We start from the raw sequence: 18,205 nt of genomic DNA, 5'->3' as shown, positions 1-18,205 counted from the left end.
TCTCGAAATCTTATGGGAAGAGTTGAGACTCGTGGATACTTAAAATAAACTATAAAATCTCTTCAATTCCCTCTAATTCCTCAACTTTTCCAAATTCTTTAAATTCTAATTCTAATTGAATACACTAGAATGTTATAAACTTCTTTAAAATTCTAATTGAATACACCCAGATATCTAAGGATTTTAATAAATTATCTTAAAATCTTGATTGAATACACATTGAATTTCAGTTAATCATTTAAAATCCTGATTGAATACCCCTGAATTTATTTAAAAAAATTAAAATCCCTTAAAATCTCAATTGAATACACTCACTAAGTACGCAACCATATACTTATAACAACAACTAATCAAATAGAACTAAAAAAATATGGGGGATCATATCAATCGCACTTACCAAGTATTGAAAGATATCATTTCGAGCAACAAAGTCAGTCTCACAGTCAAGTTCAATAAGACCATCTCCAATGGAACAAACCTTTTGGCCCTCTAAGATATTAATATTTTAATGAACAGTACAGGGTCATCTTTACCTTCATCTCCAACCGAAGGCCAAAGGGTCATAAGGTTCGTTTTACCCCTACCACAAAAAACCGTCTCCAACCGAGGATTAAAGGGTTATAGGGCTAAACATAATTTATTATTTAAATTTAAAAACTATAACAACTTAAATTTAAAAACTACAAACTTATGTTTAAAAACTACAAACTTATATTTAAAAACTACAACTTAGTATCTACAGCAGGATCTTGTTGCACATCTTTGGTCCAAAAGAAGCATAGAGTTGGTGTTTAAGTTTTATATTGTTAAAAGTTTTTAAAAATGTTGTTTAAGTTTTATGTTGTTGAATGTTTTTTTTTATGTTGCATAATTTTTATATTGGTTAATGTTATTTAATGTTGTTTCATATTGTTTAATGTTGTTTCATGTTACTTAATTTAATTTAATATTGTATAATGGCTTATGAAGTTATAGGAAAAAAATAGAACTTAAAAAATATATGAAACAAATTTTGTAAAATAGAAGTTATAGGAAACAAATGTTGTCAAATAGAAGTTACAGGAAGTTACAAAAAAAAATAAAATTTAAAAAATGAAGTTATAGGAAGAAAAAAAATTTGTAAAAAACAAAAAAAAAACATAAAAATTAAAATTGTAAAAAAAAAACAAATAGAAGTTACAGGAACTTCTTTCGTTGCTTCGCACTAAATGCGAGGGGGATGTCGTTCTGCATGCTATGGCTCCATTCACTCCCCATGTTGGAGAAGGGTGCCTGGTCGAAAGAAAGTGTACGAATGGTGGAAACCAGCTTGACAAAGCTGGAGAGATTAGGAATAAGTGTGATTCCCACATACGGCGCCAAATGTTGATGCACAAAATCGGCGAGGACTTTGGTACAACATAAAGTGTCCAGTTTGTGACCTTCGCTAGGTTGCTCTGGTCATTAGTGTGGATAGGTATGTAAATGAATGGAGATAGGGAAGCAAACAACACAAGATGTACGTGGTTCACCCAAATTGGCTACGTCCACGGAGTAGAGGAGTTCTCATTAGTTGTGAAGGGTTTACACAAATACATAGGTTCAAGCTTTCATTTAGTGAGTTGTAGTGAATAGTTTAGTACAAATGACATTAGGGATTATTGTGGGAGAATGATCTCCTTTTATAGAAGAGAGTTTCTAGCTTTGTTCTATCATTGACACGTGTCCTGTTGTGATTGGCCTCTGATATCGACATGTGTTGCGCTATGATTGGCCTCTGATATCGACATATGTCGCGTTGTAATTGGCCTCCTAGTTGGAGGAAAAGTCTTGTGGGTCCTTGACAGTATACTGTTGACCGGTGCATAGTAGTTTTGGGATTGGTCAAGTATGGTACAAACATATTATTTTATAACTTTTCGGATAATAACACATGGCGCAACGAGAACGATTAAAAATCTTATCCGAAATTAGAAATAAAATTATTTTGTATTATTTTATAAATAAAAATAATAATAATATTTTATTGCCTATTGTCAGAGCTATTAAAGTGCAACGGTGAAGATGCAAAAGGCGATTATTGTTCATTAAGGACAGTTACTGTTCACTGGATGGATATCATAGTATATTACCTGGGGGTTCCCATGTTAGAAGTGCTCTTAAGTTTTTTACTTTACCATTTCCTGATGTTTGCACCAGAGAAGACCAAATACAAAATTCTATAATTGTAAAAAATAATGGGTAGTCAACCTAGTCATTGTTAGTGATATAGTTCCCTTTTATTCGCAAAATGAAATTGTAATGCCATTTCCCACTTTTTTTTCTGGTCAATGGTGGCATTACATTTTTGGTGGAAGCTGCACTGCCTGGTTTCAGGATGGGTACAACCCAGTGGCGGTTGATATGAAGGGAGACGAGGACAATTCTAGGAGCAATAAGAAGAGAAATCCATTCAGTGCTGATTTTTTCGGCTCTCTCTGCTATACTTTCCAGCACGGGAAACTTATAGAGCTCTACGGTGATCTAACCAGGATTGATTCTCGTCTCGATATTTGTTTAGCTTCAGCTTTGGCTAAAAGGGCTATTTATGGTTTGAAGAGTTCCTCTACTAATAGTGCAAAAGATCTGGTGTCCTCCCTTAGGATCAATATAATCTTTCAGCAGCAGGTATTTCTATTTATACCTTAATTGTCTAAATGTTGTGCACCTTAAGTTGGAAGAGAAATTTTAAATGCAGTTATGCACAATATGTTACAAAATCCACATAGTCATTTGCTAATTGGTACTTGTGGAAGTGCGTATGTAACATCCCACATCGACCAATAGAGAGAGGGTGACGTGCCTTATATGCACATGTGCACCTTCATATAGCACAAGGCCTTTTGGAAACTCACTGGCTTCGGGTTCCATTGGAACTCCGAAGTTAAGCGAGCTCGGGCGAGAGCAATCCCAGTATGGGTGACATACTGGGAAGTTCTCGTGTGAGTTCCCAAAAACAAAACCATGAGAGCGTGATCGGGGCCCAAAACGAACAATATAGTGTTACGGCGGAGTTGACACTAGGATGTGATAGTGTATGCCCTGTCTGATTTTGATAATTTGCAGTCATTTTTCTGCTGACGTATCTGTACAGTCGTTTTACTGCTCATGTGTTTTAATGTACGACTATTAGATCAGCGTAGAACTTTAAAATGAGAGGATGAAAAGCTGAGCTCCTTTATATGGCTATTAACATGCGTGGCTGGGGTGAATGTTTTGGTTACTGGGATGAAAATCCAATTGTTATTGACACATTACGTTTCCTTTGTAGATTTAAGGGCCAATTGTCTTTCGAACGGATTCCAGGATTGCACTTGACTGTGTTAGTATCGTGCCACTTTCACTTGAAGGTTGAAGAGAGTTTGAGTAGCAAAGCTTGGAGATAAAATTGCCTACTAGTTGATGAGTTTTGTAAGTCTTTCCGTCCTCATTTGTCCTGACTTGGGAGGGAGCCCGAGGATTTTCCTACGTCCATGTGTACATTTATTTGTTTATTATGTAGGATATTTCATATGATGCGAATGTGAAATTTGAGATTCGATATTAACATTAAATTTATAAATTGGAACCTATTCACCTCCCTTAAACTAGCATCTTCCTTCATTGAAATATAACATATGAGCACTCTATGACCACTATCTCCTTTCACACCATGGTGGATTTTGCGGATTTCCCAACCATCAATCTCTTTCTTGCAAAGTACTTTTATGACAATGATACATCGCCATGGTAAAGTCTCAAGCCAATGAAACAATTATAACTCATAAGTTTTTCTCCACTTAATATCATGTCATTAGCACAAATGCGATAGAGATGATACACCATGTTCAAACTCATTTCGAGACAGATGAGGACCCAAAGGAAGAGACAAATAAAACCTTCACAAACCCACCACTTGAACCCCAAAACCGAAACCAAAAAGAATTCGCGCTCCCTCACTCTTTCGACAGCCAACAATGGCGAACCTGAGGACGGCGATGGACTCAGCCTTCTGGGACTTGAACGTTTCTTCGCCTCAGACCCTTGAGGGCTCGGCCAAGGCCGCCCCTTTCCTCTCGACGGTGCTCGAGCCAGCCGAGCCCTTAGGATTCAGCAACTCTTTCTTCTGGGTGTTATACCTTCCTACAACCCCAATTCTTACAGGGACTTGGGTTCTTTCTCTCACCAGTCCCTCTGCTCAGACCAGCTACCTCTAACTGGTACACGGCTACAACTTCTTTGCTTAGCTATTGCCTATTGGGTTTTCTCAAATTTATTTTATTTTTCGTTTAATGGATATTCTTTTTCGTTTTACGTGTTTCTGTTGATTGGTTTGTGGTTTGTATGGTTACTGAGAAAATGATGGGAAATGCGTGTGATTCATTTGTTGTTTGTTTGGTTGCCGGGAAAGTTTGGAGAGAAGAACAATTGAAATTGTTGTTATGGGGTTGAATTGGGTAAAGGAAAAAGGTTAGGAAAGATAATTTGTCTCCTGTTTCCTGAGAAATGAACCTTTTTTTGTTCTCCAAATTCGTATTTTTGTAAACAATTTTTATGTTACTAATTGCTAAGGAGCCTCTGCTTCTAGGTTTGGTTTGTTCTTTGTTTGATATTTAGGAAGATGTTGGTATATTGTATAAACTTTGGGTTATTGGTGAATTACTTGATGTGAGAAAGAGAGACTGAGTGGAAAGCTTGACAGCCGAACAAAGCTTGTTTGCCTAGTTCTAGTGGTATAGCACATAAAGCATGAATTTTTTGTTGCCTTGTTATTTTACTGATTTGCAAGCGTGTTCTTATGTATTTCGAGAGCATCAAAGCTTTATCAGGTTTATCAGAGCACTGGTTGGGATTATCCCTATGCTTAGACCAAAGTCATCTCACATTAATCAAATCCGGTTAGCATTCTTAGTTGTCCGACATACTAATTCCCTTGTTACATGATCTGCGTGAAAATAGGTGGCTTGGATTAATTGGGCAGTTCCGCCCGAAGAAACTCTTTTCTTGTATTAAAGCTGAATTTACCAATGATGAGATGGGGGTCCATACTTTGAAAGATGTGGTGAAGCGTGTCTTGGACAAGTCACTTTATTCGTTTGGATTATGCACACAGCTTCTTTCGTCTCCGTCCTCATCCATAAAGTTGAGCACAGAAGGACATGGTGAGAAAAAAGGACGCCGCAACAAATTGATGCTCTTTCATAAGGCACACATTTACTTTCTTGTTTTGACCTTTAATCAAATGTTTAAACAGTTAGAATTCCTTTTGTCCCTTGTTTGCCGGGTTTTTGAAGCTAGTTTGAGGGATTTATGAGTGTCAATTTCTTCATTTTTTGTACAATTACTATGGCTAGGTGGATAATTTGTTTCCTGATTGGAGTTGTTAGGTTTAAAGTTCTTTTTTGGGTTTGTTCATGCCAGGTTGTAGTATCATCCAACTGCGATTTTTTCTTTCTTTCATATGACAAATTTCTCTTATAGGAATTGAAGTTAAAAATAAGTAATTATAGGGATGTATCACTTGAACTTTACCAGATTCTGTCAGCATGTATAATCTTAAAGTATTGTTTCCTAATTTCTTAATTGTTGAAAAGTAGGGCCTTGTTTCGTCTCTAGGATTGGAATGGAATGGACAAACTACTATATTGAGGGTATATTAAAGATAGGGGTGAATGATTTTTCATATTGAGGTGATTAGAAGGGGGATATGGAAAATAATACCTTCTGATCCTTACCATTTTGGTGGATTGGAATGGAAAATAATCCATCTCCTACCTTCAAGTAAGCCACAATTTTTTCATTTCTTTCGTCAACATACCTTGAATATAGTGGGTTGTCCATTTCAATCCAATCTTAGAGACTAAATGAGGCCACAATTTTTTCATTTCTTTCCTGAACATACCTTGGATATAGGTTCGTATATATCAACATGCTTCAAAAATCTTAATTTACAAGTTTCTTCTATTTACCACTTTTCTTTATAGGTTACATGACTTGATAACATTGCACATATGCACTGCAGGGAACATAGATAAAATTGGAAAGTTTCATGTCTATAAATTAAGAGCCATGTACTGACAAAGTTAATATCAGTACCTTTAACATTGCACATGTGCTGCCTAAGCTGTTTGAGTGAAAAAGTTCATGTCTGTACCTTTATTTCCTTTATTTATCTTCCTGTTTAAATTATGAGCCATGCATTAAATTTTCTCAACCTTTAAGGTGTTTGCAGCTTCCTTACCATGATATTACACTTGAGGCTGCATGGCCTGAACTGTTAGTTGACCATAAGGGAAAATACTGGGATGTGCCTGAGTCAATTTCCTTAGATATGTCATCACTTGTCTCCAAATCTGGATTGCGGTACCACATTGGTGTACATAAAAACAGTGGTCGTCCCCAGGCAGTTAATTCCATAGATGATGAGGCACCTCCTTCTCTAATGCCTGGATTCTGCGCAAAGGCTGCCTTTTCTTATGAAAAAAGCCAAGATCTTTGGAGGCAAAATGAGACACGAAAAGACATCATGATACAGAAAGAAAAGGGTTTGTTTTGGCGGCCATCTTATGATGCGTGTCTTAAAGAACCTCATGCTGCAGTATATGGAATTTTTGGTAATTTTACACGTTACTCATATTTTCTGTGATAACTTGTATTATCTCGTTACAGTTTTTTGGAAGTTTCATACCAATACTCAGGTGTATATTATAATTTTTTAGTTTATACATTTGCATGTTTTTATACATGTATACATGTTTTGGTACCTCTTAGTTTCATTTATATTGTATGTGTGTAGTTTTCTACTTTAGTATATTAAAAGCCAGTAGACTTAAGGAGTATGTCACCTCCTTTCATGGTGTTCCGTGGTGGTAGGTGTGACTGCAGTAAAAGAAAATAATAGTAATAAAAATAATTCTAGAGACAAATTCTAACAGAACAATTCTATATTTTTATTTTGTGTTTACAAGTCCAGATCTGTTGCCGACAGTATGCAGTATCTTTAGTTTTTACTTTAACTATTTCCTGATGTTTGCCCCAGGGAAGGCCAGGTATGAAATTCTTTAATTGTCAAAATTAATCATTGTTAGTGATATAGTTCCCTTTCGTTTGCAAAATTAATTTGTAATGCCATTCTCACTTCTTCTGGTCAATGGTGGCATTAAATATTAGGTGGAGGCTGCACTGCCTGGTTTCAGGATGGCTGCACTGCCCAGTGGCAGTTGATATGAGCCGAGACGAGGGCAATTCTTGGAGCAGTAAGAAGAGAAGTCCATTCAGTATTTATTTTTTCAGCTCTCTCTGCTATACTTTCCAGCACGGAAAATTTGGAGAGCTCTACGGTGATCTGACCTGGATTGATGCTCGCCTGGATATTTGTTCAGCGTCAGGTTTGGCTAAAAGGGTAATAATGGTTTGAAGAGTTCCCCAGCTAATAGTGCAAAAGATCCGATGTCCTCCCCTAGGATCAATGTAATCTTTCAGCAGCAGGTATTTCTATTTATTCCTCAACTTTTTAAATGTTTCACACCTTAAGTTGTAAGAGATATTTTAAATGCAGTTATGCACAATGTGTTACAAAACCTGCATTGTCCCCATCAAATCCTCAAAACAAATCTTCCTCAAAATATTCCATCTTCACCTCCAAAATACCCATAATGTTCAAAAACGTCAATCTGGGAAAGCTACGCGCTGTGCCTTCTTTTCTTCGCCACGGTTAAACGACTTGGTAGAAAAATCTGAAATTTTGGGACAATCATCTTGAAAGACTCACGAACATCCTTCAATTGAAATCTCTAAAATTCATCCGTTTGATCACTTTTTACTCAAGAGGAAGTCGAATGATTGCAAATACATAACAAAGTATCAAAATTCTACCAAAATAACTAATAAACTATAACTAAGAATAGGGTAAAATATATGGTATAATATGTACTTATCAAATACTCCCAAACTTAGGTTTTTGCCTGGCCTCTAGCAAAACAAAACTCAAAAACAAAAAATAAAAACTAACAAACTAAAAACTTTTTGCCTGTCCTCTAGCAAAACAAAACTTAAAAACAAAAAATAAAAACTAACAAACTAAAAACTTTAACAGAAATTGACTATGACAATTTTCACTTTCAAGTTGCAATCCATAAAAAATGTTAAAATTAGAACATCTTTTAAAAAATTCCAACCAATACCACCACAGAGTCTAAGCCATTTAGAATTAATTAGAAAAAAACTCATGAACTTCATTTGGTATAAAATGAATCAACATGGTTAAAAAGACTCGACTAAAACCCTTACCACTTGTCCATTTTAGTTAATACTTACTAACTTCAAACATAACTATTTTGAAGTTAACCTAAAACCCTTACTACCGCAGAGTCTAGTCCATCCGAACTCTAAAGTTAAACGAGTTTGAACGATAGTATTACTAGGATGGGTGACCGCCTAGAAAGTCCTCGTGTTGCATCCCTCACAGCCGACCCCACATGGTGGGAAAAGGCTTAAGAAAAAGAAGAAGAAGATAGTAATAAAAGTGGTTGTGTAATGTTAGTTCACTTAAACTTTCGATCCAACCCATGTAATGAGTTTTAGGTCAATGGCTTCCAAACCACAAGGGCTTTGGGGCACTGGGTGTAGAATGCCCCTAAGGACTTACTAACTCGAGCTGAAAAGGCTATGAAACCAACTAACCACCTCATCCCATGCCAAGACTCTACTATTTGACACGAGATCACTGCTGATTAGGCATGACTAACCTAGTTACTAAGCAAAGTCTCGGTGGAACAATTATTACTTTATTTATAACAATAAATAAACTTTATTTTTTTTAGAACAAAAATATAAAAAATTAACTTAGATGAAAAGCAAGTGCTTCAATCTCACCCCCACAAATCATGTTGGTGTGAATGTGCTAATTGTGAAAGGATAACTCATGAATTAGTGCCAAAACAACAATAAATAGAAAATACTCTACTGTGGAATTAATTTCCACCATGTCCATTTGTTCAAATGTTTAAAATAATCTATGAATATTAACTTAAAAAGAATGAAAAATTTTAGCATACTTAAAAATTAAAAATCTAAAAATTTTACCTTTCCACCCCTAAACTTAAATCACACATTATCCTCACGGTGCAGAAAAAATAAAGAAAGAAAACAAAAATATTAAAACCTTAAAAACTGAAAAATAGCTAACAAAGACAAAAGAAAATAAAAGAAACAAACAATAAAAGAAAATATAAAATAACAAAGGAAACAGAAACAGAAATAAAAGAAAAGACAATGAAACCGACACACCTGCGATTCGAAGTGGTGACCTGCTGACAAGAAAGAAACAGAGGCGCTGGAAAATATTGGGAAAAGAAGCAAAATTTCAGTGCTCTGGAGAGTTGAACCCGTGACAGCAAACATGAACTAGAGGCCCATTTCCACATCTCTCCTAACTGGCGCCGTACCCACGAGCCCAGAGCCGTGAAAGCTATCTCCTTCATTTCCTCTTTCCCTTCATTTCTCATGGAACTGAAACCCTAGCTTCCATCATCAACCCAGAACGTCAAAACATGAATCCATCTCCATCTCTGTCAAAAACGGAACCCAGCCATGGCGATCTTTGATTCTAGCCCAGATTGTCACCATCGTGCATTCCTCTGCGAAACCCGAGGTAGAGATCTCTCATTCTCTCTGCGATTATGGTCTCTACTTGGCGATATCTGAAATACAAATGCATCCAACCATTTTTCCCTTCCGTTTTCATGACGGAAGGTCAAATGGAAACGAAATTCTGACTGATGCATGTATGTTTTCTGTGTGTAGACTTGGGGATCCGAGTAAGGCCAGGGGGCATAGGAACTGCAAGGAGCAATGGCTCACAAATGAAGGTTCTGTACACACAGCAAAGATGGCTGCAAGAACTCGGATCTACAAAATGAAAGGTAAATCAAATCCCTCCACTGCGTTAAAATTAAGCATGGTTTAATATCTCTGAAGGTCATACAGATTTGTGAAATATTTCTGTCATGCATTTATAGACCTAAAATTTCGTCAATGCTCATGTAATTTTCTGTGTGCTTGCTTGCCTCCATGTGACAAATATTGAGACAAAAACTGTGCATGACACTGGATCTGTGACATGGCTTTGATGAATGTCCACCTCTGTGTTGCCTGGACCAACAATATTTTAATGAAATATGAGAGTGAGCGAGCGAAGGATAAATGTTGATGAATGCTCAGATAAATGTTGATGAATGGATGACTGATGAATGCATATTTTTGTATCTTTATTGTTTCGTTTATAGAAGAGGAAGGTTTATGTCCCTCTTCTTTTTCATGTATTTTTTATTTCTTTTTTACATATTACGAGAAGTTAGGTTTATGTCCTCTAATTATATGTAACTTACTTTATGTTATTAATAAAATTCTCCTCGTACCGTCAAGGTTTTCTAAAAAAATAAAATAAAAAAAGCAATAAGCTACTATATAACGCTTCCCATTTTCAACCAGCGATAAACCTCTCAACATAGAGCAGGAATTCCAATATAGGTTTGAAATTTGATGAATACTTTCCACAACTTTGTTTTTTAATTTTTATTTGTAATTCTTTCAGAGTGTTCGTCCTGTAATGTTTGGCAAAGCCAGAATGTCATTGTTCAAGCATAATTCGATGCAAATAAGTTTGTTTGGCAAGCATTGATCAACTAGCCATTTGCACTGCATTTTTTATCTAACAAATACGGGAACGCTTTCACATAACATCAATACTTTTACATGTTATACCACATGTAAGCCCCTAAGGACTTACTAACTCGAGTTGAAAAGGCTACGAAACCAACTAACCACCTTGCCCCATGTCAAGACTCTACTATTTGACACAAGATCACTACTGATTAGGCATGACTGACCTGGTTACTAAGCAAAGTCTCGGTGGAACAATTATTACTTTATTTATAACAATAACTAAACTTTATTTTTTTAGAACAAAAATATAAAAAATTAACTAAAAGCAAGTGCTTCAATCTCACCCCCACAAATCATGTTGGTGTGAATGTGCTAATTGTGAAAGGATAACTCATGAATTAGTGCCAAAACAATAATAAATAGAAAAGACTCTACTGTGGAATTAATTTCCACCATGTCCATTTGTTCAAATGTTTAAAATAATCTATGAATATTAACTTAAAAAGAATGAAAAATTTTAGCATACTTAAAAATTAAAAATCTAAAAATTTTAACTTCCCACCCCCAAACTTAAATCACACATTATCCTTGTGCGGAAACATGAACTAGAGGCCCATTTTAGCGACCAGAGGCCCATTTCCTCATCTCTCCTAACTAGCGCCGTACCCGCGAGCCCAGAGCCGTGAAAGCTATCTCTTTCATTTCCTCTTTCCCTTCATTTCTCATGGAACTGAAACCCTAGTTTCTATCATTAACCCAGAACGTCAAAACATGAATCCATCTCCATCTCTGTCACAAACGGAACCCAGCCATGGCGATCTTTGATTCTAGCCCAGATTGTCACCATCGTGCATTCCTCTGCGAAAACCGAGGTAAAGATCTCTCATTCTCTCTGCGATTATGGTCTCCACTTGGCGATATCTGAAATAAAAATGCATCCAACCATTTCTCCCCTTCGTTTTCACAACCGAAGCTCAAATGAAAACGAAATTCTGACTCATGCATGTATGTTTGTTTTCTGTATGTAGACTTGGGGATCCGAGTAAGGCCAAGGGGAATAGGAACTGCAAGGAGCAATGGCTCACAATTGAAGGTGCTGTACACACAGCAAAGATGGCTGCAAGAACTCAGATCTACAAAATGAAAGGTAAATCAAATCCCTCTACTGCGTTAAAATTAAGCATGGTTTAATATCTCTGAAAGTCATACGGATTTGTGAAGTGTTTCTGTCATGCATTTATAGACCTAAAATTTCGTCAATGCTCATGTAATTTTCTGTGACATGGCTTTGATGAATGCCCACCTCTGTGTTGCCTGGACCACCCCCAAACTATGTGTAAAACAATATTTTAATGAAATATGAGATTAAGTGAGCGAAAGATAAATGTTGATGAATGGATGATGAATGCTCAGATAAATGTTGATGAATGGATGACTGAACTCAGCCTCAAATTCTTTTCTGCATTCGTGTTGATGATGAATGCTCAATGTTGATAAATGGATGACTGATGAATGCGTATTTTCGTATCTTTATTGTTTCGTTTATAGAAGAGTAAGGTTTATATACCCCTTCTTTTTCATGTATTTTTTATTCTTTTTTCTTGTATTACGAGGAATTAGGTTTATGTCCCCCTAACTAGGTGTAACTTACTTTTTGTTATTAATAAAATTCTCCTCGTACCGTCTAGGTTTTCTAAAAAAATAAAACAAAAAAAGCAATAAACTACCATGGAACGCTTCCCATTTTCAACCAGGGATAAGCCTCTCAACAGAGAGTAGGAAATCCAACATAGGTTTGAAATTTGATGAATACTTTTGACAACTTTCTTTTTTTAAATTTTATTTTTAATTCTTTCAGAGTGTTCGTCCTGTAATGTTTGGCAAAGCTAGAATGTCATTGTTCAAGCATAATTCGATGCAAATAAGTTTGTTTGGCAAACATTGATCAACTAGCCATTTGCACTGCATTTTTTATCTAACAAATATGAGAACGCTTTCACATAACATCAATACTATTACATGCTATACCACATATTAACAATAAGCTTCTATTCGCATATACCATTTGCTCGAAGTTTGTTTCTGATCCGACACATATGTGCCACAGCATCACAGATGTTCAATCTTTCTCTAGGCAACTCCGCTGAGCAAGCAACACCAATTTCTAAAACAGAGATTAAACTTTCTATGATTAGGATGCGATTCCTTGCCCTCCCCTCATTAGGATGATTGCTCTCTTGAACAAGAACGGGATCCAAAACCTCTTCCACTTGCTCAGGCAGAGCTGCCTTCACAAAGCTATAAAGGTTTGAAGTTCCTTGAAACATGTCATCGGTCGGTCTTTTTCCTGTAAATATTTCCAACAGGAGGATGCCAAAGCTGTACACATCACCTTGTGTCCACACTTCATGTCCCATGCCATATTCTGCATTCCACAATTCAGAACATTAGATTCTAATTTTCTAGTGAAGTGTTAAAAGTTCATTTCTTGTTTGAAAATTTTAAAATAAATACTGCACAATTTTAAAATACTAGCTAGGGAAAAATAAACCACCAAGTGTATTTACCTGGAGGAGCATAACCAATAGTTCCCTTGATCCCTAAAGAGCTTGATTGATTTCCCGAAGAATTTTCAGCAGCTTTTGGTAGGAACCTCACCAACCCGAAGTCACCTACATGTGCAACCATGTCCTCATTGAGAAGAATATTGCTGGGTTTGAGGTCGCAATGAACTATTGGCGTCTCACAATGATGATGGAGATAATCCAATGCCATAGTAACATCAATAACAATATTCAACCTTTGAGAAATTGTTAAGCTCGTTGGCCTCTCATTTCTCTCACCAATTGTATGAATTGGATACAACCATTCCTCCAAGCTCCTGTTAACCATGAACTCATAAATTAAGGCCTTGAAGTCGTGACCGCGATAATCCAAACCAGAACATGCTGAGTACCTTGACAAGATTACGGTGTCTGATATTTCTGAAAGCCTCGCACTCAGCAATAAAACTTTTGTAAGCTCCGCGATGAACAAGGTTGAGTACCTTGACGGCAACTGTAGTTTCACCTTGCTCAAGTATTCCTTTATAAACGGACCCAAAACTGCCCATACAGACCAAGTTGGTTGAGGAGAATCCATTTGTTGCCTTTAGAAGACTTTGGTAAGACACCTGGGGAAATTTGTCCGAATCAGTTGCAGCTTGACCCTTTTTGTCCCTCCATGAGCAATAAAGGTACAAAAAGGTTAGTGCAAAAATGACTCCAAGAATCCCACAAACGAGGGAGAGAACCAATTTCATGGTTAAGCTCAATCCTTTCTTTTTTGCATGCTGGAGCTTGCACTTTGGCAAATGAAACTCAGGTATGCCCCCACAAAGCTTGCTATTTCCTTCAACTGATGTCGCCGTTGCATTCTGGAACACTCCTTTGATCGGCAACATGCCCTCAAAATTGTTATAAGATAGATTCAGAGATTCCAAAAATACAAAATTTTCTAAGAATTCTGGAATGGTGCCTGACAAGTTGTTGTGAGAAAGATACAATTCTGAAAGACCTCTTAGTGAACTCAAAGTTGATGGAATTGTCCCATTGAAGAAATTTCCATGCATGTCTAGGTACTCTAATTTTATACAACTAACAAGACTAGCCGGAATTTTACCGAATAACATGTTATCAGAGATATCTAAATACTCTAGATTTATTAAAATTCCTATGTTCTCTGGCAGGGAGCCTATAAACTGCTTTTGTCCTAAACTCAAATCATACAAGTTCAGCAGACCAAAGATTTCTTGCGATATGATACCGCTGAAATTGTTGGCACCAAGATGTAAGATCCTCAAATTCTGACACTCTGCTAAACTCGGCGGGATATTGCCTTGAAGTTTGTTGCCTGCTAAGCTTAACACATTTAATTGACTTAAATTTCTGAAAGAGGATGGAAGATTGCCAGAGAGAGAGTTCATACTCAAATTTAATAGATATAACTTGTGCAGCTTTCCTACACCAGGGGGAACGTGACCTGATAATTGGTTCTCAGACATCAATAAAACCTCTAAGTTAGCCAGATTTGCAATCTCATTCGGGATACTTCCTAATATTTTATTTTGACCTAGAAGGAAGGTTTGAAGAGAAGAAGACAGGTTTCCTATACATTGAGGTAACGTGCCCCCAAAATTGTTGGTAAACATTTCGAGAGTTTCTAAATGGGTGGCATTGCTCAAATCGCAGAGAAAGGTCAAGTCATCAATTCCCCCACTTCCGAGATGGTTGTCAGCAAGGACTAACCGATTAAGCTTATGCAAATTCGTCAAAGGAGGGACCTTTCCATGCAGGTGGTTACCTCCCATCCCCAATCTAATTAGATTTGACTCATTTGATAATGAAACAGGAATAGATCCACTGAATTGGTTGCCGTTAATGGAAAATATTTGGAGACTCGGAATAACCATACCAAAGTTTGAGGGCAGCGTCCCTTTTATTTCATTTATTCCCATAGAAAGGACTGTGAGAGAAGAGAGATTAAAGATTGGGGGAGGAAGCATACTCCTGAAGTATGTGAGCTCCCTTAGTATTAATTATTAAACAATATGTCAACAAGTGCGTAAATATTGTTTCTAAATGACATTCCTCTTGTAATATTCTTAATTATTCAAATGAAATCACTTACGCATTCATATTCTATTCGTAATTTTTTCAATCTTTGTGACTTGGGAATCAATCCTCACATATTCTGTGTAAGTTGACAATATATAGTAGTTCGTTCGTCCGGCGAAAAAACTATTAACAAACAATAAAGCTATTAATTATCACATAATATGAACATGAAGTTAGAACCTACCCGGTTGAAAAAAAAATGCCTATCCAAGAAAAGAGGTTTACAAACCCTTTTTGAATTTTACCATAGAAAGAGTTGAAGAATCGAATTTTTACACCGCCATTATTAGCCCTATATGATAATAAATAATATAATAATTATGAAGATAAAAGAACCTTCCAAGAAACATCGATTATGTAGACTCACAAACACAATCAAAGTTAAAATGGCATATGACCCCATTGACCCCATTTATACATAGAATCTATAAATGCCTAAAACGGGATACATTGCAATGCCACCAAATTTGAGACCAAACAAAGGTGCGTTAAATCAAGCTAGAAATTATGGAAAACCCTCGCAGAGGAGAGGATCCAGAGAAGCAAGGAAAGCAAGAGAAGGGAAGCCAAGAAGTACGTTACCGCGGGGTCCGAAGAAGGCCGTGGGGGAAGTTTGCTTCTGAGATAAGAGACCCTTCTAAGCAAGGTGCTCGTCTGTGGCTTGGTACATTTGACACCGCTGAGGAAGCTGCAAGGGCTTATGATAATGCTGCCTTTAATTTAAGGGGTCATCTTGCCATACTAAATTTTCCAAATGAGTATTATGCTCAAGTTATGGGCTCTCCTCCTTATCCTCCTAGATTCTCGACACTTCCTTCTTCTTCTTCTTCTTCTTCCACTTCATCATCTTCTGCCGCTGCACCCGGTGGAAGTTCATCTGCTGGACAGGGAAGCAGGCAAGTGTTTGAGATTGAGTACTTGGATAACAAGGTGTTAAGTTGCTAAAAGAAGTAGGGACTCCTCCTGTAAAGTGGTTAAAGTGGATGGAACAACTCTTAACTTTGACAAGAGGCCAAGCTCCTTTGGAATCTTTCCCATCAGTACATTGAAGCCAACATCGAGCCCGAGGAGCTGAGAGCAACGCGACAAGTTAGTGGGAATTTCTCCACTCAGTGAATTGTTGTTTAACCATAGGAATTTTAATCTGAGCAGGCGGCTGAATTCTGGAGGAATTTCATGGCCTAAGCTGTTTGCTCCGAGATCAATGACTCTCAAAAAACTCAAGTTCCCAACATGCGGTGGTATAGATCCTGCAAGTTTCAAGGACGGCAGGCTCAAGCTTGTGACCCTCTTATGACGACGACCACATGTAACGCCATGCCAAGAGCAAAAGTGGATGGTTTCATTCCATGAAGTCAGGACTTTAAAAGGGTCATGAGTTATGCTAGCCTTGATTTCAAGCAAAGCGAGTCTATCTGTCTCATTTCCCGGAAGGGCGAAACAAGGAAGGCAAGAGTGAAGAATGAAAGCATGCATAAAAAAGGATGACAAAAACACTGCAGAAATGGGGTTGTAAAACCCCATCCCCATCATGATGATATTTGTTTTGTGCAAAAGTAGAAATGGAGTTGTAAAAAAGTTGAGCTGTATTGATTGTTGGTCTAGCAGCTTTAGCAGCATCCAATTTATAATCCGAATCAGAGTGCTCTGTACCTAGTGGATCAGCCACCCCAATCGCTATCGTACTCGATGAGGGATGTCCTGACAAAAAAACTATCTTTTCTCTTAGTTTTATGAATAAATTCAATATCAATCTAATTTTGTGAACTAATATTAGGAATGTTCACTTTTTTGAAGTCATTGTATTCATTCTTTAACTTAAAACAAATGAAAAAAGAGAGATATAAGTTTTGTATGAAATTTTTCTCTTTGATTAGAAACCATGACATAGCGACTAACTTGATAAATGTGTTGTTCTTGTTAAGAAATTTTTATGGGTACCAAAAATACAAGTTAGGTGACGTATTATTCTACGTGTTATAATAAAGGTGAGGAAGACAAGGTTGATATATCTTACTTCTTATGTATATTGATATAAAAAATATAAAAAAATAAAATAAAATAAAAAACCAAATTCACAAGTAACAAAACCATATCATGGTATTCGAATGCATAAAAAATTGCTCGTTCCTGTTCATATCGATAGTATGCTAATAAAACACTAGTTAGCTATCTTATTGTATAATGACAATTCCTAATTTTGGTGTATTATTGTGTCATTTGATTATGCCAACAAATAATGTTCGTCCTCACTCCTCTAGTTCCAGATTGGGTGCGTGCTTGCGTCTTGTGAATGGATTGAGGATATACACAAAAGAATAGGTAATGGGAACTTAGGTATGAGCAAGGCTGAGATCAAACAACTACTGCGGCAGAGGCGGCTTTGGGGGACCAAAAAGTGCTATTGCACATGGTCCCAACTTTGAAGGGACTTTTAAATAATGTTTATATTAAAAAAATAAAAAAACTTAGTTTATTAGCACTATAAAATCTCATTGTACACTTCTTATAATATACCGCCGAGGTTCTCTAGAAAAAAAAAAGAAAAAAAGAAACAAAGAGAGATGGAAGATTATAGCAAGTGAAGAGAGCTATCGCTTAGTTGTTCGCGTATTACTCATGAAAGTCGTATTGTCTGAAGGGGTAAGACGAAGCTAAGGGTCCCGAGGTTAGCGTTCAAAACTTTCTATGTACTTTTTTGACATAGCATTTGGTCTTAGGATTGGTACTGACCAAGTGATCGGAGCCACTTCTTGTTCTCTAGCCGCATCTGACCACTATGAGTCATTAGAAAAAGATCCAACTTTTTTTTTTTTTTTTAATAAAATTGGACAAGTTGGTGACTTTACCATGATAGTTCATCCTTCCGGAGGCAGGTAAGACTCATG

The 18,205-nt window shown here is 36.7% G+C and overlaps 1 protein-coding gene and 1 pseudogene across 1 annotated transcript; one reads left to right on the top strand and one right to left on the bottom strand.

Moving 5' to 3' along the window:
• Window positions 1-12,638: 12,638 nt before the first annotated feature.
• Window positions 12,639-15,103, bottom strand: LOC103930216 (annotated as a pseudogene).
• Window positions 15,104-15,742: 639 nt separating this feature from the next.
• Window positions 15,743-16,277, top strand: LOC103967467 (ethylene-responsive transcription factor ERF098-like). The gene has a single exon (XM_009380721.3). It carries the CDS (start codon window positions 15,825-15,827, stop codon window positions 16,260-16,262), a length of 438 nt encoding a protein of 145 aa, XP_009378996.2. The 5' UTR covers window positions 15,743-15,824; the 3' UTR covers window positions 16,263-16,277.
• Window positions 16,278-18,205: the final 1,928 nt, after the last annotated feature.

Source organism: the organism of the source record quoted next, unplaced genomic scaffold (genome assembly GCF_019419815.1).
Source record: "Pyrus x bretschneideri cultivar Hongxiangsu unplaced genomic scaffold, Pyrus_bretschneideri_v1 Contig200, whole genome shotgun sequence".
Lineage (NCBI taxonomy): Eukaryota > Viridiplantae > Streptophyta > Magnoliopsida > Rosales > Rosaceae > Pyrus > Pyrus x bretschneideri.
This window is presented reverse-complemented; position numbering and strand designations above follow the sequence as displayed.